Genomic DNA, 24,749 nt, shown 5'->3' on the forward strand with positions numbered 1-24,749 from the left:
AGTTCCAAGTAGTCTCGGCTCTAGCCGTTTTGGTTCTTCAATCTGGTCGCCTTGGGAATCTCCCAGTGACCAACAACAACCGAGTGTCAGCCGTGCGCGCCCTAACTTGCACGTCATAATTGGGTTCTGACGACACACAAGCCCCCCTGAAGATGTCTTCCCCTGTGGATCAGCTGGCTATTCTCTGGTATCCCCCTGCGTATGACATTCGCGTCGAGAAGGTTGCTTTCCCGAGGTAGGCTTGGGTTCAAACATAGAGGTGGCCCAGGGGGTAGACATTAGGCAGCAGCCTATTCAAATCTAGTCCCCGATCCCACCTTCCATTCTTCGAGCACATTTACCTATCATTTACGTTGAAACCGACAGGATCGAACATCCAGACGATGCGATTGTCAAAGTCAAAGTAAGTAAGACATCGCCGTTCGGACGCCACGATTGTCATTGTAATAGCTAGCTGGATTGTGCGGGAGTGATCTGCACATTTATCGTGGGACCGCGGGGCTAACAGAATCGTAAGTCATTCGAAGAAGCCCCTTGGGTTTCGTCGTAGAAAGCAGATGTCCTTTATCAGTTGTGTTTGCGGGCACGAATTTGTGGGGGAAGTCATAGAGCTCGGTTCGAGTTTTCATCCGGCGTCGCGTGATCGCCCTTCCCTCTACTCTACCCTCAAGGCTGGCGACAAGGTCATCTCCCCCTTCACAGTCTCATGTGGGGAATGCCAGTAGGTGTTGTTAGATGACGACGACATTTCTGCTGACTCGACGTACGATGATATATCAACCATTTTAGCTTCTGTCGCCTCGGCTTCACCTGTAGATGTGTGGAATGTTGCCTCTTTGGAACGCCAAGCACTCCTGGAGGGCAGGCGCAGTATGTTCGCATCCCTAAGGCTGGTGGGACGCTATACAGGCTGGACGAAGTCGTAGTTGCTTATGCGGGTCAAGAACTTGAGATGCGACGTTCTATCCCAAAGCTAGCGGACTCCTCACTGCTCATGCTTTGTGACATTCTTCCTACTGGTGTGTTTGCGGCCTTCCAGGCCTTGAACCACCCCAAGAGTCTGCCGATGATGACATCACAACCATATCCTCACAGTTCCACCATTGTTACCCTGGAAGGCGCACAGGCTCCAAGCGGATTGCGCCAACATGATACAGTCTTGTTGATCGCCGTTATTGGGCTTGGGCCTGTTGGAATGGTGAGTTCCTCATGCATGAATGGGGTCAGTAGAGATTGGGAACTCTGTAGTGTGCCTGCATCGCAGCCCTTGATATTTTCTACACTAAAGGCTTGGACTTCAAACTAGTCGCAATTGACCCTAATGAAGCGAGACGTAGCAAACTTGCAAGGATCTATTCGAAAATATCCCAGGAACAGGAGAGGGGTTACCTGCAAGTCGCTAGCATCGAAGACAGCAGGAACATTGTATCTGAGTGGAGTAACGGAGTTGGTTGCAGCGTTGTTTTGGAGGTGAGGACATTTGCAGTTTGTTGCAGTGATCACATTGTGGCTGACAAGAACAGGCCGTTGGGAACAACAGTGCGCTGTCACTTGCATACGAACTCGTGAGGCCATTTGGTTGCATTACATCTGTCGGGGTGCACTCCAATTCCACGGTTCCGTTCACTGGCCAAGAGCTTTACGACAAGAACGTCTCGCTCGATTTTGGCCGGTGTCCAGTTCGGGCGATGTTCCCGATGGCACTGGACCTGCTTGTACGCAGACAAGATATATTTGGCGAAATAGGAGGAGAAGTGAGTTTAGTTGATAAGGTTGTGGGATTCAGTGAAGCAGGGAGGATGTACGAAGAGTTCGACAAAGGGAAGTGTGGAAAGGTTCTGTTTGACCCTTGGAAGTAAACAAAATTAGTTGGAGTGACGCGTATGTCACGCTATCACGTGATATCATCACACCTGTTCACTGCTAGTCCCGTACTACCGAAAGTGTTAGCAAGCCATTGAGCACGCATCGCCGGGAACACTTACATTTTGCGGAACAGCTAGGTTGGTACGCGAACGTTGCGTTCATTCGTACGCGGTGCCAGTCAGTGTGGACCAGTGCCACAAGAATGTACATCAAGACTCTGACAATCCAGGGGTTCAAGTCTTGTACGCTCAACTCTGTCCCAGGCGAGAGGGTATTTATGCAATCGTAGACCGTGACCAGACGCAAATCGAACCATTCTCTCCGAAACATAACGTGGTTGTTGGCAGGAATGGGTCCGGGAAGAGTAACTTCTTCGCAGGTATGTCAACGCCGTCCGTATGCGTGGTACATTCAGCGTGTTGAGGCCACTGCTTAGCCATTCGTTTCGTGTTGTCTGATGCATACACATCTATGACACGAGAGGAAAGACAAGCATTGTTACATGAGGGTGTTTCTGTGACCACTACATTGTCCGCGTTTGGTACGGTTAATTTGTGCCCCTCTGGCTGCGCGATACCCTCTAATTCTCTTTCAAGTTGAGATCATCTTTGACAATTCCGACAACAGATTCCCCACCGGTAGAGATGAGGTCATTCTTCGAAGAACCATTGGATTGAAGAAAGACGAGTACAGTCTCGACAAGAAAAGTGCAAGCAAAGCAGATGTCATGAACCTCCTTGAAAGTGCAGGTTTCAGCAAGTCGAACCCGTACTACATAGTGCCACAAGGCCGAGTGCGTGGATCAACCTTTCAGCGATAACAATATGCAGAAACTAATTTGACTCTAACAGATCACAGCCTTGACGAACGCTAAGGATCATGAACGACTAGCGCTCTTGAAAGAGGTAGCAGGGACTAAAGTCTACGAGCAACGACGCACAGAATCTCTTCGTATTATGGCCGAGACCGACGCAAAGCGAACCAAAATCAACGAGCTCTTAGATTATATCGAGTCCCGACTGACAGAGTTGGAAGAAGAAAAGGAGGAGTTACGTGAATTCCAGGAAAAAGACAAGGAACGCCGTTGTCTGGAGTATGCCCTCTACCAACGCGAACTCGAGGAAGTAGGTGAGGCCCTCGAGGAGATTGAGGAGGAGAGGAGAGGAGAGGTCCACGGAGCAAACGTTCGACGTGAACTCTTCGAAGGTCGCGAGAAGGAGATACAAGTTGGTATCTTAATCCGTCTTACTTCATTCGGCGGCTGAAGCACCGTCTAGCGCCTTGAGCAAAAAATTTCGCAGACAAAGCACGCGTTGTCTACTTCTACAATTACTCGACAGGACGCGCAAGCAGAACTCACCGATCTTGTTCGTGCACGCACGGAACTGGAGTGCATTGTTGCTGACCTTCAGTCTGCCGGAATGCAAGAAAGTGGTCGGCGCGCAGAGCTGGAACTCGAGATCGCAGCAGTTGAGCAGCAGACTTCTGCGAAGGAACGCGATTTGGCAGCAATAATACCGCGATGGAATGACTATCGCGCACGAGAAGTTGCTGAGAAGCGTAAGATGGAAGAAGCCAAGGCCCAACTTAATGCTCTCTTTGCTAAGCAGGGTCGTGTAAAGCGATTCCGGACAAAGGCTGAGCGCGACAATTATCTCCATCAAGAAATAGCGTCCCTGGAGTCTTATCAAAAGAATCGTGTTTCGGTTTTCGAGTCCTCGAGGAACGATTTGAACTCGACGCGAGATGGATTATCCGAAGTTACACGTCGAATAGAGAATATTCAAGGCACTGTCGAAGATGGGAAAAAACGCGTGCGGGATTTGGGCGAACAGCTTTCGGGGTTGAAAGATAAGCAAAGTGAGCTCAGTGAACGCCGTAAGGAGTTGTGGCGGGAAGATTCGAAGTTAGATGGTTTGCTCGGACATGCAGCAGATGAACTAAAATCTGCAGAGCGTAATTTGGCGTCTATGATGGATAAGGTCTGCACTTGCTCGCGCATGCCATTTCAAGCCATTTACCCTACTGACAGGATACTGGCTCAGGCCTTCGAGCTGTCGATAGAATCGCTGAGAGACACAGCCTCGAGGGGGTATATGGACCCCTGTATCGGCTCTTGGACATTCCCGATCCGACATTCAACACCGCAATCGAGCTTACGGCCGGTAACAGGTGATCGTCCTTCCGTTCTAGCAGGCCGCTGAAGCTTATCGATAGTCTAGCCTGTTTCACGTCGTCGTCGATACTGATGAAACAGCCAGCAAGGTTCTGGACATCATGTTGAAAGAAAAGACTGGCCGAGTGACATTTATGCCCCTCAACCGTTTAAAACCTAAGACGGCAACACTTCCTCCGAATCAAGATGCGCTTCCTCTGCTCGAGAAGATGCGGTTTGATGCCACGCATCAAAAAGCTTTCCAGCAGGTGTTTGGGAAGACGTGGGTATGCCGCGATTTGACAGTTGCTGCGGCATATGTCAAGAGTCATGGTGTCAATACCATTACGCTAGACGGTGACAAAGTTGATAGGAAAGGTGCGTTGACTGGTGGATACTATGATGTCCGGAGGTCTCGCATCGAGGCAATCAAGAACATCGCTTTGTGGAAAGCCAAATACGATGCTGACAAGAAACGGTCGGAGGAGGTGAAGTCTGCTATAACGATAACTGACCAGGAGATCACAAGGATCACCGGCAAGATTCAAGTGTTGACGATTCAGCAAGCGCAAGCCCGGGAGACGAGAGAAAACTCCCTTCAGGACTGGAACTCTCTTAACAGAGAACGGGAACGTCTCGAAGCGCGTTTACTCGCTCTCGAAAGTGAGATTAACGACCTTGAGACAGAACTTAGTGGTATTTCGGCGCGTCTGCAAGGCTACCGTGACGAGTTGTCCACCCCCGTTACTCAGACGCTGACTGATGAGGAGGCAAAGATGATGGATAGCCTTGGGATTGAAGTCGAGGAGCGTAGGCGACAGGTACTGGACCTCGTCAGGGCCCGAACTGAGGTCAGTGCCATATCTCTGGGTGTTCTTTGTCTAATGTAAAGATGCACCTTAGTTGGATGGCCAGAAGAACTTGTTGGAGATTGAGCTCAGCGAGGGTCTGCGTCGCAGACACAGAGAAATGCAAACGAAGCTAGAGGCGTTGGGTGAAGCTGATGGTGAGGATGGCGGCTCAAAGCAAAGCTTGGAATCTCGGCTTCGTGAGCTCAAATCACTAGGTGCTTCTATAAATGCAGCAACCAAGCGGTCTCATGGTGCGCATGTTTATTGCCCGGTTATGCGGATATCCGCTGATTGTTTCATAGACGCTGATAAAGAGTTCGAGAAGCTTACTAGCGAATTTCAGGAACTTCGTTCGAATTTGGAGAATGCCCAACAGCAGCAATCTGAAGATAGTCGCAGTGTCACGAAACTACAGAAGAATACCGAACGCTACCTGGCCAAGAAGCAGATGCTCTCAACACGGAAGGACGAATGTAATCGCAACATTCGCGACCTCGGAGTGTTACCTGAGGAAGCCTTTGAAAAGTACACCAACGAGAAACTGGACAGGGTGATTGTTTGTGATACAAAAGAAAAGAACGTCTGTTGACTAGCTTTTCCGACAGCTGGTCAAGAAACTTCATACAGTCAACGACGGCCTGAAAAAGTTCGCTCATGTGAACAAGAAAGCTTTTGAACAGTATAATTCCTTTACGAAGCAACGCGACCAGCTCCTTCAGCGTCGAGAAGATTTGGACAAGTCTGCAACTTCTATCGAGGAACTGGTTCACGTTCTTGACCAACGGAAAGACGAAGCTATAGAGCGCACGTTCAAGCAGGTGGCAAGCAATTTCGAGGAAGTATTTGACAAGCTGGTGCCGGCGGGCAGGGGCAGGTTAATTATACAGCGTCGAATTGACCAGGTCAGTGGGACGTGCCTCTCGCGCGAATGGTGAGTCTCACAGACAAGAAGGACGACGAAGCAATGGACGAAGCGGATGACACTCAGCAGAGTTCGATCGACAACTATACGGGTGTCGCAATCAAGGTCTGTCCAACTCCATGACAGAGCGATTTGGCTGACTGGGTGGTTGTCACTCAGGTGTCGTTCAATTCGAAAGTTGACGAAGGGTTGCGAATACAACAGTTGTCTGGTGGGCAGAAGTCTTTGGTGGCCCTCGCACTGGGTACTGTATAGCTCTCTTCGCAAGATCCCCGCTGACCGAGCATATAGTATTTGCAATACAGAAGTGCGACCCGGCTCCATTCTATCTGTTTGATGAGGTAGGCAACACTGCAGGAATCTAGCTCGCAGTTACGCAATAACATCTCGATCACCAGATCGACGCGAATCTCGACGCTCAGTACCGTACTGCGGTTGCAAGTGGGTGTCCTCCATGAAACGTCTTTTGTGTGTATGTCCTCAATTGGGTTTTCCAGACATGATCAGCTCGCTCTCGGACACTGCGCAATTCATCACCACTACTTTCCGTCCTGAAATGCTGGTCACTGCAGACAAGTTCTATGGTGTCTTGTTTAATAACCAAAAGGTTAGCACGATCAGGAGTATAAAACGCGAGGAAGCCATGGAGTTTGTTGATCAAGAAGCTCAAGCTCAGTGATACTCTACGCTCTGCTGTTGGTATTAGTTCATGTACTGTATCTGTAGTACTACAATATTGTTCTGCTACGAATTCGAATTCCTCGGCCTGCCCATACGACACAGCCACACCACTTTCCTCGGCAATACCCGGGGCTGTCAGATCCCGCTTCACGACCCATCCACACCAGCGAGCAAGGCCACATATCATCAAGGTAAGCCCAATTCTCTGCTCAGTGTGACGAAGCCAAGGACGTTCATGCCCCGTCTTTCGGGGAAACTTGGCGGAATGGGGACGAATCCACCCGAATTATGATGGATGGCTTGGGATGAGGTCGGATGGCGCGTCGCGTTAGATCGCATGGAACGGGTTGCGGCTTCGTCTGGCGAGGGAAACTTTGCGTCGGCCGGGTATTGACGTTGTTTCCCTTGTAGACTTATCACCGATGGCCCCCACGAAGACAACGAAGGGCAAAGCAGCAGGTACGACTATGTCCTGATGACTTGGGCCATACGGATCGTTGAGTTTCCCTCAGCACCTGCTAAAGCCGGAGGAAAGGACGCCAAGGCCAAGGCCGCCAAAAAGGCCGTGCTGCAAGGCGTGCACTCACATGGTAAACGCAAGCCACGCTTTTCTGTTACATTCCGCCGGCCAAAGACGCTCAAACTCGCCCGTGATCCCAAATACCAACGGAAATCTATTCCTCATGCACCGCGGATGGATGAGTACCGGACTATTGTGTCGTGCGTATACGGATGACTTTGTCGCGTTTGTGTGGCTGGGTTGACCAGGATTGGTAGACCATTGAACACGGAGTCGGCAATGAAGAAGATCGAGGAGCACAACACGTTGGTGTTCATCGTGGACCTCCGGTCCAACAAGCGCCAAATCAAGGACGCTGTGAAGAAGTTGTATGATGTTCAGGCTGCGAAAATCAACACCCTCGTCCGGTGAGCATCATGCTCGTGCTCTAATTTCAGGAGGACGCTAACTGAAGCGTTGCATAGACCCGACGGAAAAAAGAAGGCGTATGTGCGTCTTACATCTGACCACGATGCACTCGATGTTGCAAACAAGGTGTGTATTATTTGATTGGAACGGAAGTGATCGATCGACTCAAGTCACGATGCCTGCGCAGATTGGGTTCATCTAAGCCGAGTTGCCATCGTTTACTTGATAGTCTCTCTACTGTTCTCTGATAGTATTACATGTCTGCTATGCCCTCCATGCTGCAATGCAGGATATGCACCTAACAAATTGGGTGGGTCGCAATTGTCGGACACGGTTGTCATGGCCGGACTTTGCGTGGATACGAGGTTCGATCATATATTTCAAAAGTACCTGTACTTGAGGCGTCCAGAATAAAAATATCAGCGAACTTGGTTGACGCAGCTGCGATGAGAAAAGCGCCGGTGTGTTGGCAGGGAGATGAGTTTACGAGCGTGTGAGACGACGATCAGACGTGCAATATCCGGGCTGTTGAGTTTCACATTCCTTCAAGGCTCGCCAGTCGTTTTCGTGTTTTCTCTGTTTTTCTATTTCTTGTGTTTCTGGGTGCTCGCTGCGACGACGACGTCGACAGCTGCGATCCCAGCTTTTTTTTGTCGTGCAGTCCCAAGTTTTTGCTCTCTGGAGCGAACACCCCACGCTCGTTCACCCGCCTTCCTTGCAAATATCGCCCTTGTGCTCCAATCAATAGAAAAGTTCCATGTACCTATCGACGAGCTATTTGCTCGTCCTCGCAGTTGCCGCAGCTCTCGTCGCCACCCCAAGCAGCGCGTCCCACTCATCCACCACCTTCTCTCACGCGAGGAGGTCCCTACTGAGGCACAGACAGCCTGACAACATTCTCGGTGGTCTGGGTGGTGCAGTCGGTAAGACCGTCTCATTTCGCACCGCGCTGTTTTATCTGACTCGTCTCGCTGGTCGCGTCCGCAGACTCGCTGGGTGGTGATGTTGGAGGCGTGGTGGGTGGGCTTGGCGGCCAACTCGGACTTCTTCCGTCCACCACGACCACGACGCAGACGTCCGCCTCGTCACCGAGTTCCACCCCGCCTTCTTCCTCAGCAGCACCGGCCACTACATCCTCGTCCACAACTCCTACCACTACGGATTGCTCTGGTCTTTTGGGACTAGGTGTCGGTTGCCCCGCCGCGTCTTCTTCTGCATCATCTGCTGCAGGAACGTCGAGTCAGTCAGCAGCATCTTCCGCTACCCAATCAAATAACGGCTTGCTCCCGTCTGTGATCGGCCCCGTCACAAGTGCAGTGGGCCCTGTCACCAGCGCCGTCAGTCCCGTCACCAGTGCATTGAACCCTGTCACTAGCGCAGTGGGCCCCGTCACAAGCGCAGTGGGCCCCGTCACCAGCGCATTGAACCCTGTCACTAGCGCAGTGGGCCCCGTCACAAGCGCAGTGGGGCCTGTTACCAGCGCAGTGGGCCCCGTCACCAGTGCGTTGAGCCCCGTCGCCAGTGCAGTGGGCCCCGTCACCAGCGCATTGAGCCCCGTCACCAGCGCAGTGGGCCCCGTCACCAGCGCATTGAGCCCTGTCACTAGCGCAGTGGCCCCCGTCACCAGTGCGTTGAGCCCTGTCACTAGCGCAGTGGCCCCCGTCACCAGTGCGTTGAGCCCTGTCACTAGCGCAGTTGTCCCCGTCACCAGTGCATTGAGCCCTGTCACAAGCGCGTTGAGCCCCGTCACTAGCGCATTGCTTCCCTCTTCCAGTGGTCAATCAAGCAATGGCTTGCTCCCGACATCTATTGTCGGCACTGTCACCAGCGCATTACTTCCCTCTTCTAGTGGTCAATCAAGCAATGGCTTGCTCCCGACGTCTGTGATTGAACCTATCACCAGCGCATTGCTTCCCTCGAGTGGTCAGTCAAGCGACGGCTTGCTCCCGACGTCCGTTATTGGCCCTGTTACCAGTGCATTGCTTCCCTCCGCTAGCGGTCAATCAAGCAACGGCTTGCTCCCGACGTCTGCAATCGGACCTGTCACCAGCGCATTGCTCCCCTCCTCCAGTGGTCAATCAAGCGGTGATCTGCTCCCGACTTCTGCAATTGGGCCTGTCACCAGCGCATTGCTTCCCTCCTCTAGTGGACAATCAAGTGATGGCTTGCTGCCGACCTCTGTCATTGGCCCTGTCACCAGCGCATTGCTTCCCTCCTCGAGCGATCAGTCAAGCGGCGATCTACTTCCGACATCGGTGGTCGGATCCCTTACAGACTCATTGCTTCCCACTGTGACCCCTAGCAGCGGACTGCCTCTTACCTCGCTACTCTCAGATATATCCTCCGTTCCCACCAGCGGCTTGCCAACGACAGTACCATCTGTCACACCCACGAACACTCCGTATGTAGCATCCCCGCATTCATGTTGTGAAATGTTCACCTCTCTATCAGTTCTTATAGTGCAACGCCCACAAGCTCTGGTCCAGTTCCGACCGCAATAACCTTCCCGTCTAATAGCCCCATGAGCCCGATGACCAGTCAACCAACCACCATCACTAATACGAATTATATGTACCTTACAAGTGTGACATCGCTGCTGCTCGACACACCAACCCACACCTCGACTCTGCAGTTGACTAACCCTGACCAAGCAGCTACAACACTGACAATCGCTTCGGCAGCTCCTACTAGTTCGCCTTCCACTCCTCCTCTCCCTAGTGGTTTGCCGAGTGTTATTTTACCTCAACCACAGCTCAATCTCAGCCTGGTTCCAACTGATTATACACTCATCAATGTTCTGTTTAACCAGTCGTTGAACTGGGAGTGGGTAGCAACGAATGCTGACTCACCAGGCCAGATTTTCGAATACTTCCCTGAAGTCATTGCCACCGCTCTAGGCATTGGGGGTAGGCATCTCGCTTTGGTCGAAATTTTAGTGCTGACACCTGTTATAGCTTCGCAAGTGATGAATTACGACTTGATCGTATACGAGCCTTCTACCTACACTGGCCCGCAGGACGTCAACCAACTAGAAACAATATGGCAGGGGTACATACCTAGCGACAAGGTGGACACGCTTTCCAGCCTAATCGCCAACCAAAAATCCGTGTTTTACACCGGGCAGAGTGGAGGTATACCCACAACGCTGGCGGCTTGTGTCGACCCTAGCTTAGCCCTGGATGCGATCGCCGGTCCTACACCAGGAGGAAGCTCGTCTAGTAGCTCAGGAGGATCCGATGTCCGCAAGGACGCTATTATAGGCGTCGTCAGTTCCCTCGGAACCATCGCATTCATGATTGTCGGCTATGTTGCCTACCGTTCTTACAAGCGCCGCCAGGAAGCTGGGCACAGACCTTTAACGGAGGTGGTCGGTGTGCGCCCGGAGGGCCAGGAATTCGATCGCGACAGCGTTGGTGGGCCAAGAAGGCGAAGCTTCTATTATGCCGAAGACAGTTTACGCGGTTATCAAGGCGTACATCCAGAAGACGAAACATACGATCATCGTGCATCTGTCATGAGAGATCGTCGTCCTATTATTCCAGCCGCGATCTCTACACCGATCCTGCGTGAGAGCACCATGAACTGGTGATACGTCCCTTCCTTACCAACTGGTCTACCTCCAACTCCTCTCGTTGCCTTGGTTTGTTGTCATTTGGGGCTATCTTGTTGTCACCATCGCATTTTAGATTCCGATGATCACTTGGTGCTATCTTTATTTCACCTTTTTCCTTTTGTCATTCTCATCAATATATCCCTCTACCTTTTTTGCTTGATTTCGCCTATGACCGGGTTCCATCCACCTCAGTAATTCTAGCTGCGTAGTTACGTTGCTACAATGTCCGCTGGTGCATAGGTTGGTCGGCTGGCCAGCGGAGGCCGCTTTACAAACGCCTCTCATGCACATTTCTTTTTCTAATACGATACACCACGGGCTGGCCTGCTTCGATTGTATTGCATTGCTTACTACCCCTGTCCTCTTAGTAGTGGGTCATTCCTGTCTCCTTCCCTGCGCTATACACTGATGATTGGACATCCGATGTTTGGCAACTTGTGATTTTATTTTTGTTATCTGAAGGCGCTACGCTAGTATCGGCAGAACTGTTTAAGGTCCCAATCACAACTAACATGCGCAGCTTGGATAGACGCTGAAATCACACCTTCAGCTCAGCGAAAATGATGACAGCGCCGATTTGCAAGGGGATTCTTACTTTGACGGCCTCAGCGATCGTACAAGGTGTCCTGCCAACCCCTGACAAACCACTGACCAAAGGGCGGTATGAGCCCTCTCGGTCAATTACCGGTGGGCTTCCTTTTCTTGGTGTGCCATGGAAGGTGACAGGCTTTCTGAATCAACGAACGTAGTCGATCACTGACTGTTCAATCCACCTAGATTATAAGCTGTCTGTTAGGGGTCATAGAAGCTGCTACTGTGTTGGCTGGGAGTGATCTGTGCCCACCTTCCGTGCGCCACTGGCTCGTGATCCTACTGGTGCATTCCCACCAGCCTCCAAGTCAGGCCATCACACAAGTCGGCGTGCTCTCGCCGGCATTTCTCTTCGGCACATGTCTGACGATTGCCGGGGCGATGCTCCGACGACACTGCTACAATGTCCTCGGTCGATTCTTTACCTTCGAACTAAGTATTCGGGACGATCATAGACTCGTCACGTCCGGTCCATACTCGATTGTGCGGCACCCGAGCTATTCGGCATGCCTGCTCATGCAGACTGGCCAGATGTTGTTTTGGCTCGATAGGAATTCGTGGCTGGTTACTTGCTCTGGGTTACTGCCCGCTGATGAACATGCCATGACGCGTGTGCTATGGGCAGCGAGGGCGTTCATGTTGTCGGTGGGATACGTGTGGATCTTACGCGTGAACCATGAGGATGCAATGCTTGAGAAGAGCTTCGGGAAGGAATGGAGAGAGTGGGCGAAGAAGGTGCCCTATCGGTTGATTCCTGGGGTATATTAGGGGGCACGAACGGTTGAGGAAACATAACAACTACCCATTCTCAGCCACATATGCAAACCTTACCGACATTGCTAAAGAACGAGAACCATGTATGTGCTCCATGTAATGTGTTGTTACTCAACATTTTTATTTTATGTCAGGGTAAGAGCATCTGGATTTTCTGGCTTGTGATACTTGAAGTACCTGAATGTAGCCGATAATCTATCGTGGTCGTTTTCTGTCTATACCCAAATTCCGCGGTAGAAAAATCACATTCACCGTGAACGTGAACTTATCTGCAAAGGTGGTGCATACCGTAGGTTCACAAATACCTAACCGAAGGCACAGCACTGTGCACAAGTTCCATGCTCAGCTCTGATCCACTTCCCGGCCAAGAATTTGTGCCAGTCTTGCTTTCACACCCGTCTGGTGCGCTGCTTCTTCGCTGGTCAGGTCCCACTCTAGGAACCTCCGAGCAACTTTTTCCGCCTCCTGAAGGTCAAGGAGTTCTTCCTCGCTCATCCGTTCCTCCAACAACTTTCCAAGTTCGTACGTAGCCAGGAGTTCGCTATTTGGTATTAAAAAAACACGCTGAAAAAAAACGGCATAGGGTTTTTCCTAAATCGCTTACTTACCTGACATATCCTGCTCTCGCAACAATGCGATACGGGAGTCCATACATAGCTGCACACTGAGTAGCATGCGAACCGTAAGACAACCCTGGAGCGACCCTTTTGTGTCATTAAGCTACCGTAGTAGACTAGCGATCGTATAAACGCACCGATAGAGGTATGTGATCCTTTCCCCCGGTACGGATGCACGAGAATGTGTTTCGCCGTCCACGACCACATCCGGATTCGTAAGACCATCTGTGCTGAGGAGATCGCCGTTGCTGGACTGTGAAAAGAACTTGCATGTGCAAGAAAGTAATTGGTACTGTATCCGGGTTTAATAAGCCCTTGCGAAACACTTCATGAAAATGAGTTGCTGCCAGAACCATGGGACAGTCTGCCCCACGGTTGAGAAGATGTTTGACAACACCGCAGAAGAGCCCAGCCCCGTCTGCGTATATGAGGTAAAAACCAATACCGTATTTTCGCTGTCCACTTACCCTGTGGAGATGGTGCCTTTCCCAAACTCATCAAGAAGGATGAGAGACCTCGAAGTACAGTTCCTCAAGGCCAGAGACACCTGGCTGAGGTCTATCATGAAAGCAGACTGAACCTAAACAAGCATTAGACGGACGAAGAGTATATCAAATGATCAGAATAGTGCACTTTGGATACAGATTCCTTTGTCTGAATCCGGGTGAAAACTGAGGATCATGTCAGCATATATACCACCTCCGGAACAACATGTCTCGACTTTTATCCACAATTCCCAGAGTAGCAGATTCAGCGGGAACGAAGCTACATACTCAGGTCAGGTGAGTTGTACCGGTTGGGAAGCTCACTCACCTTCCAATCTACAAAACGCAGCCGTGATTAGTAGATGGTTCAAAACAACAGAGCGCTGACACTGACTTGGGCCATGTACTGAATCAATGCGACCTGTGAGAGGGAACAAAATGAAAAAGTAGACTAGCAGCTAGGTTTTCACTGACCTGCTTCAGGTATACGCTCTGTGTACGATGAATCACAGCAGAAGGACAAATGAACGGAAGACGACTCACCTTACCGCATGCATTTGCTCCTGTGCAGAGGACGACACTGTTGAATGGAAGACCATCGGCTACACTAAAGGCATCATCGGGCACATAGGACTGTCCAAAACCAACACCGCCAACTAAGCGGGCATCGTTAGGGACGAAAGCATCAGCAACTAGTTCTTGCAGTGGATGCCTAGTATGGTGGTTGCAGTATCAGTTACCCGGACGTGTACTGCGTTTTTACCTTCCTTGTACAATATCCATGATAGAGCCTTCTACCATCCGCGGTCGTCGATAATTGAATGACCTGGCTGCTTCGGCGAAAGCAAGTAAGCAGTCGAGTTCCGCGCAAACGTCGCATATGTTCATAATAGAATCGTGGAAGGGTACGATCTTCTCCAACAACTCTTGCACGAGTTCAATCTCTCGATCTTCAAGGCTGTTAGTGCTCGCTTGCAGGTACACTGGAGGTACTCACCGACTATTGATGAATGTAGATCACCAATATGATGATCCATGTCTGCGCCAGGAATTAGAAATGCAGTACGTTCCTAACCCGAAAGTTGTGTACCATGCATCTCCTGAGACTTGAAGTATACATGAGACCTGACGGTCGCACAGTCAGAAATATAACAAACATTCGAAGAGAAACCATTACTCTGATGAGAACTGCCGAACAAATCTCAGAACGACTACGAAGACCCCGTCAGTATCGTTTAACTTACTTGAAAACTCCAACCCTCAAGGACATTCAATCCCAGCATCAGATGTCCATTCTTCTAGCATAGGTACGGTAATCAAGAACCCTTGAACAATAATCAAGCTACCGTTAGTTGATCATTGATAGAGAGCCCGAGGCGGACGCACCGAGCTGCGGGAAGTACACGACGTTAAGGGAGGTAGCATATTCAGCCGGAACAGATTGTGAAATTTGCTGGGCAACCTTCGACTACAGGGCGGTAAGACGCAACATGTTGTGGTGAAAATCAAATGAGCACGCGCACCAAGACAGAATCGATTCCATAGTACGCGTGCTTCCTGTTGTCCAACTCTTCATCAATGTGTGGTCGAATGCAAATTCGCTCCACTTCCGCGGATTCCTCCCAGTCGATCTGTTTCAGGGGAGAGTGAGGCTCCAAGGAAGACCGAGAGCGAAAGGGCAATGAACCGTCTTATTGATGACATTGCCAATCTCTTTGAGAGAACGGAGGTCCACGGCACCAGTAAACTGGAATGGTTCTGTATTGTGAACATCAAATGTTTGCATAGCCTACCTTCTTCACGACTTCTACGTTCCCGCACCGGTGCAACTCGGACAACGCATCACATAACATCGAGGAATGGTACGTAAACTGACAATGACTTTAAGTCCTTGCCAAGCACGGGTGGACACAGAACGGACCTTTACAAGAGCTTGCCAGTCATTGGCCGTTCCTTTCCCGCGTTTCAGCGCTTTCATTGTTTTTGGAACACTGGTGGTCCCCTTTAGATGTGTCTGCAGGGCACCAATCGCAGGAGTATTCTCTGGGAGCAAGAAGCATTCTACAGCAGTGTGACGAGCCTCCAGTACTTCTAGTGATAAAGATGGACGTAAAAGCCACGTGCGTAGGAGAAAGCGACCCAAGGCCGTCCGAGTGGTATTGAAAACACCTAATGTGCAGTCTAGCGTCATGGAAAAGCAGATTCATAATCTCGCACCAAAGAGTGAGAGTCCCTCTTTGGTCTTCTCGGAATGTATCGAGGCGTGGTTTTCACTCTCGAAGACCTGCAAAGAACTTGGCAGACGTTCTGATATCGAATGACAGAGTTATATCATCCTGACTTACTGGAGAGCGTCTGCATTGATGTGCATGACTTTATCCCTACCAGGCGTGAGGATGCTTCAAGGTCGTGTGTTTTAAAATGACGAACAATACCAAGGCCTCAATGCTTTGAATTTCGAGTGCTTCTGAACCATCGTGATCCAGTTCTCCGGCAGCCCTTTCTCTGGTGAGAAAATCGATTAGGGCGCCAATGCAGGAGAGCTGTCTGGAGGTTAATCCTTTAAACAGGACAGAAAATATGTGCAGTACACAGAGTGGGGCCGACTCCAACGAGGCGAAATTCGCTAGACGGATAGTAGCGTTCCATCTCTTCATGTTAGGGTCTCCAGATGTCTGTTTTCGTCCTTGCATAAAATTGTATGCGCCCATCAAACCATTCTCAGACGTCTCTGGGAATGCATCCAGGGAGCTGCACACCCCTCCCTCCAATTCAGTCAAGAGCTTAAGGGACAGGACTCGTTCGCGCCCTTTAGATGGGACAAATTCCCTATGCGGTCTGATCTGAAAGATGCTACCAGCAGCTTCAGCTAGTATCGGCGTAAAAAGCTCATATACGCGCTCGAGAAAGTGAAAACAAGCGCACCGTAATCCTGTAGAACAGATATGCAAGCGTCGTCGGACTTTGAGCTGGTAATGATGACACGCGGGTCACTCTGTTCGACAACTACAAGAAGAAGTCACCTCATGAGAACGACTGGGTCAATTTGATCCATAGATCTACACTTAACGCATTTTGGTCAAGTCGTAGTGGCCAGCCTCTCTGGAATCTTCCAGTACACTGACCACACATGTAGCTGGGTCATAATATGCGCAGCCTAAACGACCACTGATACACGATCGATCGCCCCCCACGTACTTCAATGCCCAAGGAATACTCACTTTTGACAGAACACCGCCATACAGACCTGGACTAGAATTAAGGAGGTGAGAAGCCTGTCCACGATGCACTTGCCTTCTCCGAGAGTACGTTGTCCGAGTCCGTGGGGCCCGATACTGCTTCCTCTCCTTGATCTGAGGTCACGTCCCACCTGACACGTTTAGAACGATTCGGAACATCCACTCCATCCATTGGGATGGCATCTTCTCCGGAGCTGCATGTGATAGACTTTTGCCTCTTCGTGCCAGATTTACGCGCCATGTGGTGGAGATAAGTACTTCCGTAACGGAACGCACTGTGATTGTAATGAGGTGGAACTCGGCCACGTGCGTTGCCAGAAGTCGACACGTGAAGATGACCAACCACGTGACTACCACATCACGCAGGAAGTACTGACCTGTACGTTAGGCCCAAGGCAATAGCTATGATAAATGGGGCCCATATTGAGGCACGAGATCACAATGTGATGCGCTGGAATAAGTTCAAATTACAGTGGCCCCGACATTACATTATTTTTTAACTTTGAGAAGCTCCTTGGCGTCCTCACCAGTAACTGTAAAAAACAATGTTTACAAGGAGGCCAGAACATAAGTGCTTAAACGACCCACCATTCAAAAGCAAACTTTGCGCATCCAGCATGACTCGATTGCCTGAGCTAGCTAATACGTTCGCTATGTCCCGTGCGGCTTCAAGACGCCGAAGGTCGAGGAAACCCTTATTATTCCGCATTGCTTCTCCGATTAGTTCCGCACTGCGTGCCTCACCCTGTGCGCGCACAATGATCGACTGCACTTGCGAGTTCAGTGGCCAAAGTTACTACGCGAAAGAGCTTGGAGCTTGCCTGTTTTTCTTGTATTGCTTGATCTACCAAGAAAGCCGCACGAAGTGCTGTTTGTTGGGCAACCTTCCGGAGGGTAAGTCAAGCTGTAAGAAAAAAACGCTTTCAGAGAGTTACCTGCTTGGCTTCCACAGCATGTGTAAACTCAGGTGAGAACGCAACATGAGTAATGGAGACGTCGTCCAGGACGATATTGAAACGCAACGCTCGTTGTGTGAGATTTTCTCGTATCAGCCTGGAGACCTATGAGAAGACAAATGAGCAAAGGAACTCGCCGAAAGCAACGCTAGTCTCGTCCACCATTTCACGCTGAGTGATTAGCTGGCTCGCGTTGAATTGCGCAACCACACTCTTAAGGACCTCGTTAACGATTGAGGGTAACACACGCTCGTCGTAATCCTTCCCGAGCTCACGGAAAATCCTTGGCAATGCTTGGACCGACGGTCTAGAGAGCACTCTGCAAGTGATGTTCACCATTTGCAAGTCTATACCAGTGTCAATGATAGAAAGGACAAGCCAAGAAGAAAGACCTTTAACCTTTTGTTCCTGTCAAACTAGCAACACTGCGAGGTTTGGCTCGGATGTCAAAGACGATGGGAGTCTCGAACCAAGGAACCTGTGGTAATGTAAAAAGCAAGCCGAAAAAGAGCACTTGGTGAGGCTACGGACCATAATGTGAGTCCCTTCGTTGTACACGTCGTCTTTCACACCATGCAGACTGCAAGTTGTCAGTAAACGATACGGACCCAGACACCATTACAACTAACCGGGTATACTTTATCGCTCGATGACCACCGTCGACTGGTACATAGATGATCAATAGTCAGAAGAATTTGTATCGCAAAACTCACGAACCGTTGAATAAACTAGCATTGAGAAGGATACCGCCACCAACGAGAGCCAGCAACAAGCCCGACCCAGCGAAGAATCGAACAGGACCACCCGGTAAACCACTTCCACCCCCAGGACCGCCAGCCCTTTGTAGCTGTTGTGCCAACCTTCTGAAAGCTTCTTGACCACTCATTTTCGAAGGATTAACTTGGTGGCCAAGTCACAGGTTGGGCTCGTACGTTGCACAAATGCCGATCCGCCGAAGCACTTCGGCAAGCCTCACGTGACGTGGCTAGTTAAACCTCTTTAAGTGCCGTATGTACTTAGATAACGGGGTACACCAAATGTACGTATTAACTCAGACATCCTGAGTGTCGTTGACGCGTTCTCATCGTTGCTCGTGGTTCTGCAGGTTCTCCGAGGTCTGGTGTCCCACTTTCAACCAAACAATCGTATTGCCATGACCATGCTTGGGGATTGGGATGTAGCCAGCAACATCGTACGTGCTACGCCTCACTATAAATGGGTTATCCTCGCTGATATTGTCTTGCAACGAAGCTCGGCTCCATATCTACCGCATGCTGGTGCGCTTTGTGATGCTGGATGCCCGTAATTTTTTCACCATCCCTTTTCTTAGGATCATTGTATACTCCCCACAGCTCATAGAGAACTACCAACTGCAAAGCGGCGAGGGCCTATCCCTCTTGTTTATATACATATGGGTGCTTGGCGATTTGTGCAATTTCGCGGGTGCGGTCATCGGTCAGCTGGTCCCCACGGTGATAATTCTCGCTGTCTATGTTGGTATTTACCCATTTCCTTGAATGGACATCGGGACTGACGTGACGTTTTACGCCAAAGTACACAATATGCGACTCCACGCTACTGTTTCAGGTGTACTATTATAGGCGGAAGCGCAAGGCGCAGAGGACGGCTGCACTGAACGGTTGTCCATCTGAACAGTCATGTCTACTCGAAGAACGAACGTCTGCCTGCAGAGAACGTCGACGGGCACCACTTTCGCAGATATTCCTGCGGTATACGGCCGCTGCTGTCATTGTTGCCCTCGCGGGATCGGGGACCTATTTTATAAGCAAAGTGATTGATCACGGAAGCTCCTCGTATCCGTCCCTGGAAACTTCTGTTGAATTGGAGACCCAGATCCTTGGGTGGACCAGTGCCATATCTTACAGTGAGTTCCGCCGGCCTTCCCTAATAGTAAATTTGATTCAGTGGACTTACGTACCTAGTCGGCGCTCGAATACCACAAATCTGTGTGTGTGATTACGGAGGCGCAGTGTTTTCACTGACAGTTTTTAGACAAGAACGTCCAAACTAGATGCGAGGGTCTAGCACCAGGTCTTTTTTATTTCGCGATCCTTGGAAATATCACGTACACCCTGTCCATTTGCGTGGTGTCTATGGACCGCGACTACCTGATAAGGAACGCAAGCTGGCTCGCCGGTACGTGGATTGTTAATGGCGAACCCTAAATATCACCTGTTTTCTTGTCAGGGAGTACCGTGACAGTGGTGTGCGATGTGTTTGTAAGTTCTAGTGTGTGGAGTCAGGCCTTATCCGCGGCTGAAACGCATCCAGGTACTGGGCCAGTTCTTCTATTACGGCTATGTGTCTCGGCTGATGGTGGATGAATGAGGACGAGATGAATGGGATTGTTTACTGGTAGACTTGCATGTGTATGTATCGGCTCCGCGTGTTGCGGATTCCCGCAGTGGGTGCTGTGGATGTGAAAAGGCGAAATGAGCCCGGGTGGGTGGATGGGAACGTGTTACATTATCGGGTACTTTGCAGGTGGCAATAGCTGCCTCGTTGCCAGCCCTCGTGTTTCAGATGCCCTTTTGCCGTCCCACGTTGCAGCTCTTCATCAAGCAATTCAGGCCGGATTGTCCCTCCTGCAGCGACACGAGTCCCAGCCTCGTGCACTGCGATGACGACCAGCTCTGATATTTCGCAGGTACTTGTCATTGACTTAATAAGACTTCCATTCCACATCCACTCCACTCCCAGCCGGGACGATGGACAACAGGCTTTGATGTACGTGTCCCCTTCTCATCATCCCTTAAATCTCAACTCGAACCATTTACCCTCGCAGATGTACATTCAATCCCTGACCACCTTCCAGAAGTTATTATCCCACCATTGATCTCACCTAAGAACGTGGTCAAATCAACCCTCAATCAATCATCCTCGCTCTCGAGTCTCTATGCCGTGGTCTTCTTCTACCCCCTCCGACGATGAACGCGTCATTCCTTCAACCAAAGATCGATCCAGCTTCGCAGCCAGAAATCCTGTGTATTTCTCCAGACCACCAAGCGTCTCCTCCTCTTCCTCCTCGTCCCCGTCTTCACCCCCTCCTCCTTACGAGGATATCCACGCAGTCGGTAAATCGATTGGGTCACCCCCGATACTCAGTGTCGGTGCTGTTGGGACCGCCACTTACGCCTCTGACTTCGGCCCCCCTGATTTATCCACTGCCCCTGTTTCTATTCTTCGCAAACATAACCTCTCCCCACTGCCGGGATGGAATCAGAGCTCAGACGTGACAATTTCACATCTGCGAGAAGCCCTTGATTCACTGGATACTCAGGTGGCTTCCCTACTTAGCAAACGCCAGGAGCTCGAGTCACATCTGGAGCAAGCTGTTCGTTCTCAGTCTCCCATCTTCCGTTTACCCGAAGAACTCGTGTCGTTGATTTTCGTTACTGGAGTTTGCGATGCAGGGGACGAGGATCCGTTGATGATATCTAGTCTAATGCTGGTGTGCCGATATTGGAGGGATATCGCTGTCAACACACCAGAGCTGTGGTCGACAATCTGCATCAGCCCTCACGACTCGATCGAGAAGGCACGTCGGAGGCTCGCTCGTTCCAAATCTGTTCCCCTGGACGTTACCATTAACTTCAGTCCCCGCGTTGACAATCCATCAGCCGTCACAGAGAATATCGTTCGCGCCATGGATCTTCTTCGACCCGCTCTTTGGCGCACGAAGACTTTCCGCCTTAGTGTGCCCAACAGACCTCAAGCCCACGCTGCTCTACTGCGATGCAAAGAGGACGCTCCCTTCCTCGAGACGCTCTCGATCTGCATATATCACTCGATGCAGGACGATCATCACGCTAGCCCCTGTCTTCCCCTGTTCAATGGTTACACACCGCGCTTGCAGTCTTGTTCTTTCACGTCTTTCAACTTCGGTTGGGATGGAAGGATCATGTCTGGTTTACGCGTTCTTCATTTAGGGGGTTATTGGAATGGATATTCTCCATCTGTAGAGACCTTGCTTGATGTCCTTCGCGGCTGTCCCGACCTACAGGAGCTCGCACTCCGCAACATGACAGATGCGGACGTAGACAATCTCACGCATCACGACCAAGAGTTTTCCGCGGCCAAAGTCGTAAGGCTTCCACGACTGACCAAGGCCTCATTCTATTATGCTGGGCAACATTCGTACGAGGCTACTTCTGAGCCAGGTCACCTTTCCAGCGTTGCAGTCCCTCGATCTCAGCTACCTTGATAACTTAACGCCTATCCTGGAACACCTGAGGCAACAATCCCTGACGTCACTCCCATTGCAACACCTCCGCATCGAGTCGAGCCTCTTCAACGAATCCAAATTCGTGAATTTGCTGAGGCGGTTGATGTCACTTACGACTTTGGAGTTAATAGACATAGAAGATATTCTCATGCTTCCTTCTGAAGGTAAGGACCCGGCCGATGTGTCTTGATTGGTTTCTAATCGATTTAACTTAGAATCTCTCGGCACCGCCGGCCTCCCACCCGTGGATTTGTCCCAAACTAGAGCGGCTGAACCTCGACGGGTGTACCACACTAGAATGGGATGCCTTGCGAACACTAGTAGAGTCTCGTCTTTCCGGGAAGCTGTCACAATTACCGTCTTCAGCAACCCCTGGCCCTCGGCCAGTCTCATCCGCCTCGGCATCCGCTTACATTCATTCCCTTGCCTCCACGCGGTGTAGCAGTCCTGTGCCCGGTCCTCGGCGACTGTCATCCGTCGATGTGACACGTTGCCATCAGATAAGCAAGGAGATGGTTCAGTGGCTACGTATGTACGTGCGTGACGTCCGTTGTGAATCCGTGAAGAGCATCTGGGGTGATTCCATCTTACCCTGATGTCGCGGGCTGGACTAATCATCATCAAGACCCAACAACCATACATCTTTTCATTTTCACTTCTCTTTTACACTGCCGCATATTTTTCAGCCCAGACAAACAGAATGCCCACTACAATCGAGGCAGGTATTTATTAGCATTTGGATCAAACGATACTTGCAACGTTGTATCTACTCATACCCCATAAGTCACAATGGAATGAAGACTATAATAAGTGATTGATGCTGCAAATGGGTTGTCTTATTCGTTGAGGTATGCTAACATCGACTTTCGTCTCTCTTCTTCCCGTCTATGTAATCTGGCAAAGCCCTTGCTCCCTCTGCCGACTTCTGCCTTCTTCCTCTGCATCTCTTTAGATGCCCTGAATATGTGCAGCCAGTGCGGCCGCGTTATGTGTGACGCGTTTCTTCGACCGTTTGTAGGGTCCCTCGGTTTTTGCCTTCAGGCCAATTCCAAGTCTGTCTACCTTGAGCACCGTTGGGATGGGAGTGAGCAAGGACTTCTGCGAATGAGGCGCAGAAGCTTCATCAAGTGATTGAGTGGACGCTCGTTCGTGCATGGTAGTAGCTTCCAATGTCTCGGGGTCTTCGTCCGGTTCTTCTTCCGATTCAGAATCCGAATGAGTAAGATCAATGACATTGGTTGCTGCACATTCGGGTGCAACCACACTCGGATCCTTTCCCTTGGCGAGACCCACGTTATCATGGCACGCCGACAGAGACGGCGCATCTTTTACATCCTCCTTGCCGAGTTTTACGGCTTCGGTCCGTCTTGCTGCGTGAGCACCAAGACCCTCGCCTTCACTCCAACCACTGCGTTGTAACATCGCAAATCCTTTATTCGTCGGACCGATATGCAGCCACACAGGTGGCTTGTACCGTCCCTGAGAGGGTAAAGGTGGAGGGTCACGAGTGAGAATGTCCGCCAATGACGGTGGGGGAGAAGGCACATTCATGTCAGGCTCAGAGCGCAATGCTTGGGCGATGAACCAGTTGTTTTTGTTGATACCTTCTCGCAACGTTTTCTTTCGTACTGATACTGATACGTCCTCTGGTGGTGGAGCTATACAGGGACGTGGCGGCAAGGGTGTCAACGATTTGGGTGGGGTTGATGTTTTAGTCCTAACGAGAGATCTATACCAATTTGTGGTAGTATCCGTAGATGTGCCGATCGTCGTCACAGATAGTCTATCTGCAGACTGCGACGAATGATTTTGTCCCCACTCGTCATAGGGTATCGTAGCTGGGACAAAGGATGGCGCCGCACGAAGGCGACGTTGGGCAGAGAAAGATGATTCTGTCTGCCACGGGTCTGTCAAGCTGTCGCCATCGAGTACTTGGCCTGTTTCGCGCTCGAGCCTTTCGCGGTCTGCTGGGTCGTACTCTGACCGGATGACATGACTGACGGTAGCCATGACCTCATTACATAATGCGGGGTGTAACATTTTACCTCCTGATTAGTCATCCCTGCATATTCGGACCTCTATTCAAGAAACCATTTCTACTAGTGAGGTATGCATGACTGATGACTGACTTCCTTTGACAGCGTGGAATGTTGTATCCAAGAATTCTTGTGCTCGGCATTACTGCGTGGTAAACTTCTGGAGGAAGCAGGCCGCTTCCACCCGCAATCTGCCACCGCGTAGGTCGTGGGTTGTGACTTCTCCTGTTCTGGATCGGACGCGCTGATATGCCTCAAGGGGAATCTGTCTGCTGTGGCCTTCATCGACTCCGGTCATGCTCGTGTCCAAACATTAGAGGTAAGTATTGTGGATTAGGCAATGATCTGATGTGATAATGATGAGAATGTGTACCGATTGTCGGCACTTGTGCGCCTGGCGTATCTGGTGTGGCGTCAACAATATTACAGCAGGCCTCTGGCTGCACACACTGGCGTGTGTATTTTCACTTGGATATAGACAATCGGTCTTATACTGGATGTTGTCTGTCATGTATGAGTTGAGATGCCGAGGCTCGGAGACTGTGCGAATGCCGCAGCAGTAGCTCCTATATTAATAACATTCTCCCGTCTGATGAACACTCTAGCCTCTGAACGAAGGATTGTAGTCAGATGCAAACTTGGTATTTAGAACAAAAACTTGACTTTGACTTTGAGATCCTTTCTCCACTACTTACAAGAAGCACATAACGGGGGGAAAAATGGTTCCATGTGTACTGCAGAAAATTAATGCCTTCAGTTTGTACAGTATATTTCCGATCCCAAAATGAT

General features: G+C 50.4%; 10 protein-coding genes across 10 annotated transcripts; 7 read left to right on the forward strand and 3 right to left on the reverse strand.

Annotated features, from left to right (window-relative positions):
* Positions 1-35: 35 nt before the first annotated feature.
* Positions 36-1,891, forward strand: F5J12DRAFT_803127 (chaperonin 10-like protein). The gene is given in 9 exon segments (XM_051744439.1): positions 36-81; positions 104-105; positions 124-235; positions 367-403; positions 451-512; positions 572-721; positions 790-1,198; positions 1,249-1,470; positions 1,524-1,891. 7 exon segments carry the CDS (start codon positions 153-155, stop codon positions 1,857-1,859), a joined length of 1,299 nt encoding a protein of 432 aa, XP_051604399.1. The 5' UTR covers positions 36-81; positions 104-105; positions 124-152; the 3' UTR covers positions 1,860-1,891.
* Positions 1,892-1,952: 61 nt separating this feature from the next.
* Positions 1,953-6,494, forward strand: F5J12DRAFT_803138 (RecF/RecN/SMC). The gene is made up of 16 exons (XM_051744440.1): positions 1,953-2,108; positions 2,156-2,245; positions 2,303-2,407; positions 2,463-2,659; positions 2,718-3,092; positions 3,144-3,848; positions 3,899-4,038; positions 4,089-4,872; positions 4,925-5,123; positions 5,175-5,422; positions 5,478-5,774; positions 5,825-5,899; positions 5,954-6,038; positions 6,086-6,135; positions 6,193-6,235; positions 6,292-6,494. The coding sequence occupies exons 1-16, from the start codon at positions 2,069-2,071 to the stop codon at positions 6,471-6,473; spliced, it is 3,615 nt and encodes a 1,204-aa protein (XP_051604400.1). The 5' UTR covers positions 1,953-2,068; the 3' UTR covers positions 6,474-6,494.
* Positions 6,495-6,785: 291 nt separating this feature from the next.
* On the forward strand, positions 6,786-7,854 carry F5J12DRAFT_803143 (ribosomal protein L23/L15e core domain-containing protein). The gene is made up of 5 exons (XM_051744441.1): positions 6,786-6,934; positions 6,988-7,195; positions 7,253-7,402; positions 7,460-7,529; positions 7,591-7,854. The coding sequence occupies exons 1-5, from the start codon at positions 6,898-6,900 to the stop codon at positions 7,603-7,605; spliced, it is 480 nt and encodes a 159-aa protein (XP_051604401.1). The 5' UTR covers positions 6,786-6,897; the 3' UTR covers positions 7,606-7,854.
* Positions 7,855-9,494: 1,640 nt separating this feature from the next.
* On the forward strand, positions 9,495-11,437 carry F5J12DRAFT_803148 (uncharacterized protein). Its single transcript, XM_051744442.1, has 3 exons — positions 9,495-9,804; positions 9,855-10,408; positions 10,460-11,437. The coding sequence occupies exons 2-3, from the start codon at positions 9,925-9,927 to the stop codon at positions 10,990-10,992; spliced, it is 1,017 nt and encodes a 338-aa protein (XP_051604402.1). The 5' UTR covers positions 9,495-9,804; positions 9,855-9,924; the 3' UTR covers positions 10,993-11,437.
* Positions 11,257-12,547, forward strand: F5J12DRAFT_310948 (uncharacterized protein). The gene is made up of 3 exons (XM_051738841.1): positions 11,257-11,510; positions 11,567-11,735; positions 11,794-12,547. Exons 2-3 carry the CDS (start codon positions 11,577-11,579, stop codon positions 12,373-12,375), a joined length of 741 nt encoding a protein of 246 aa, XP_051604403.1. The 5' UTR covers positions 11,257-11,510; positions 11,567-11,576; the 3' UTR covers positions 12,376-12,547.
* Positions 12,548-12,723: 176 nt separating this feature from the next.
* Positions 12,724-16,963, reverse strand: F5J12DRAFT_888629 (DNA mismatch repair protein MutS; the record flags this gene model as incomplete). The annotated part of the gene is made up of 27 exons (XM_051747272.1): positions 12,724-12,922; positions 12,990-13,085; positions 13,136-13,246; positions 13,466-13,578; positions 13,632-13,669; positions 13,720-13,763; positions 13,812-13,819; positions 13,878-13,904; positions 13,958-13,975; positions 14,027-14,195; positions 14,247-14,433; positions 14,481-14,522; positions 14,574-14,608; positions 14,661-14,694; positions 14,752-14,808; positions 14,870-14,951; positions 15,007-15,114; positions 15,171-15,230; positions 15,277-15,354; positions 15,405-15,652; positions 15,701-15,777; positions 15,829-15,864; positions 15,914-16,026; positions 16,075-16,352; positions 16,409-16,489; positions 16,705-16,735; positions 16,793-16,963. The coding sequence occupies 27 exons, from the start codon at positions 16,961-16,963 to the stop codon at positions 12,724-12,726; spliced, it is 2,541 nt and encodes an 846-aa protein (XP_051604404.1).
* Positions 16,964-17,139: 176 nt separating this feature from the next.
* Positions 17,140-18,607, reverse strand: F5J12DRAFT_803170 (band 7 family-domain-containing protein). The gene is made up of 9 exons (XM_051744443.1): positions 18,396-18,607; positions 18,308-18,341; positions 18,210-18,258; positions 18,078-18,156; positions 17,841-18,025; positions 17,658-17,783; positions 17,544-17,606; positions 17,311-17,488; positions 17,140-17,255 (listed from the first exon to the last, which is right to left on the reverse strand). The coding sequence occupies exons 1-9, from the start codon at positions 18,562-18,564 to the stop codon at positions 17,212-17,214; spliced, it is 927 nt and encodes a 308-aa protein (XP_051604405.1). The 5' UTR covers positions 18,565-18,607; the 3' UTR covers positions 17,140-17,211.
* A 130-nt stretch (positions 18,608-18,737) lies between these two features.
* Positions 18,738-20,282, forward strand: F5J12DRAFT_311065 (PQ loop repeat-domain-containing protein). The gene is made up of 8 exons (XM_051738842.1): positions 18,738-18,870; positions 18,930-18,955; positions 19,009-19,171; positions 19,233-19,563; positions 19,622-19,645; positions 19,692-19,835; positions 19,887-19,918; positions 19,971-20,282. The coding sequence occupies exons 1-8, from the start codon at positions 18,832-18,834 to the stop codon at positions 20,025-20,027; spliced, it is 816 nt and encodes a 271-aa protein (XP_051604406.1). The 5' UTR covers positions 18,738-18,831; the 3' UTR covers positions 20,028-20,282.
* A 41-nt stretch (positions 20,283-20,323) lies between these two features.
* F5J12DRAFT_803178 (uncharacterized protein) lies at positions 20,324-22,698 on the forward strand. Its single transcript, XM_051744444.1, is given in 5 exon segments — positions 20,324-20,346; positions 20,400-20,426; positions 20,485-21,836; positions 21,856-22,105; positions 22,140-22,698. 3 exon segments carry the CDS (start codon positions 20,596-20,598, stop codon positions 22,518-22,520), a joined length of 1,872 nt encoding a protein of 623 aa, XP_051604407.1. The 5' UTR covers positions 20,324-20,346; positions 20,400-20,426; positions 20,485-20,595; the 3' UTR covers positions 22,521-22,698.
* F5J12DRAFT_954922 (uncharacterized protein) lies at positions 22,414-24,245 on the reverse strand (the record flags this gene model as incomplete). Its single annotated transcript, XM_051749856.1, has 2 exons — positions 22,414-23,937; positions 24,054-24,245. The coding sequence occupies 2 exons, from the start codon at positions 24,243-24,245 to the stop codon at positions 22,873-22,875; spliced, it is 1,257 nt and encodes a 418-aa protein (XP_051604408.1). The 3' UTR covers positions 22,414-22,872.
* Positions 24,246-24,749: the final 504 nt, after the last annotated feature.

Source organism: Pisolithus orientalis, assembly GCF_024613125.1.
Source record: "Pisolithus orientalis strain OTSU chromosome Unknown F5J12scaffold_3, whole genome shotgun sequence".
NCBI lineage: Eukaryota > Fungi > Basidiomycota > Agaricomycetes > Boletales > Pisolithaceae > Pisolithus > Pisolithus orientalis.

Bases quoted from the DNA above. Each gene is read 5' to 3' on its own strand.
- F5J12DRAFT_803127 (XM_051744439.1), top strand. From the start codon at position 153: ATGTCTTCCCCTGTGGATCAGCTGGCTATTCTCTGGTATCCCCCTGCG. The intron at 722-789 runs GTAGGTGTTGTT...CAACCATTTTAG, and splicing joins GTCTCATGTGGGGAATGCCA to CTTCTGTCGCCTCGGCTTCA. The intron at 1,199-1,248 runs GTGAGTTCCTCA...GGAACTCTGTAG, and splicing joins GGCTTGGGCCTGTTGGAATG to TGTGCCTGCATCGCAGCCCT.
- F5J12DRAFT_803138 (XM_051744440.1), top strand. From the start codon at position 2,069: ATGTACATCAAGACTCTGACAATCCAGGGGTTCAAGTCTT. The intron at 5,423-5,477 runs GTGATTGTTTGT...CTTTTCCGACAG, and splicing joins CCAACGAGAAACTGGACAGG to CTGGTCAAGAAACTTCATAC. The intron at 6,236-6,291 runs GTGGGTGTCCTC...TGGGTTTTCCAG, and splicing joins GTACCGTACTGCGGTTGCAA to ACATGATCAGCTCGCTCTCG.
- F5J12DRAFT_803143 (XM_051744441.1), top strand. From the start codon at position 6,898: ATGGCCCCCACGAAGACAACGAAGGGCAAAGCAGCAG. The intron at 6,935-6,987 runs GTACGACTATGT...AGTTTCCCTCAG, and splicing joins AACGAAGGGCAAAGCAGCAG to CACCTGCTAAAGCCGGAGGA. The intron at 7,403-7,459 runs GTGAGCATCATG...AGCGTTGCATAG, and splicing joins AAAATCAACACCCTCGTCCG to ACCCGACGGAAAAAAGAAGG.
- F5J12DRAFT_803148 (XM_051744442.1), top strand. From the start codon at position 9,925: ATGAGCCCGATGACCAGTCAACCAACCACCATCACTAATACGAATTAT. The intron at 10,409-10,459 runs CTGGCCCGCAGG...AGGGGTACATAC, and splicing joins ATACGAGCCTTCTACCTACA to CTAGCGACAAGGTGGACACG.
- F5J12DRAFT_310948 (XM_051738841.1), top strand. From the start codon at position 11,577: ATGATGACAGCGCCGATTTGCAAGGGGATTCTTACTTTGACGGCCTCA. The intron at 11,736-11,793 runs GTGACAGGCTTT...CAATCCACCTAG, and splicing joins TTCTTGGTGTGCCATGGAAG to ATTATAAGCTGTCTGTTAGG.
- F5J12DRAFT_803170 (XM_051744443.1), bottom strand. From the start codon at position 18,564: ATGAGTGGTCAAGAAGCTTTCAGAAGGTTGGCACAACAGCTACAAAGG. The intron at 18,157-18,209 runs GTCCGTAGCCTC...ACATTACCACAG, and splicing joins ACGAAGGGACTCACATTATG to GTTCCTTGGTTCGAGACTCC. The intron at 18,026-18,077 runs GTTAAAGGTCTT...ACACTGGTATAG, and splicing joins TAGTTTGACAGGAACAAAAG to ACTTGCAAATGGTGAACATC.
- F5J12DRAFT_311065 (XM_051738842.1), top strand. From the start codon at position 18,832: ATGACCATGCTTGGGGATTGGGATGTAGCCAGCAACATC. The intron at 19,172-19,232 runs GTTGGTATTTAC...TTTACGCCAAAG, and splicing joins TGATAATTCTCGCTGTCTAT to TACACAATATGCGACTCCAC. The intron at 19,646-19,691 runs GTGTGTGTGATT...GACAGTTTTTAG, and splicing joins CGCTCGAATACCACAAATCT to ACAAGAACGTCCAAACTAGA.
- F5J12DRAFT_803178 (XM_051744444.1), top strand. From the start codon at position 20,596: ATGCCGTGGTCTTCTTCTACCCCCTCCGACGATGAACGCGTCATTCCT. The intron at 22,106-22,139 runs GTGTCTTGATTG...GATTTAACTTAG, and splicing joins AAGGTAAGGACCCGGCCGAT to AATCTCTCGGCACCGCCGGC.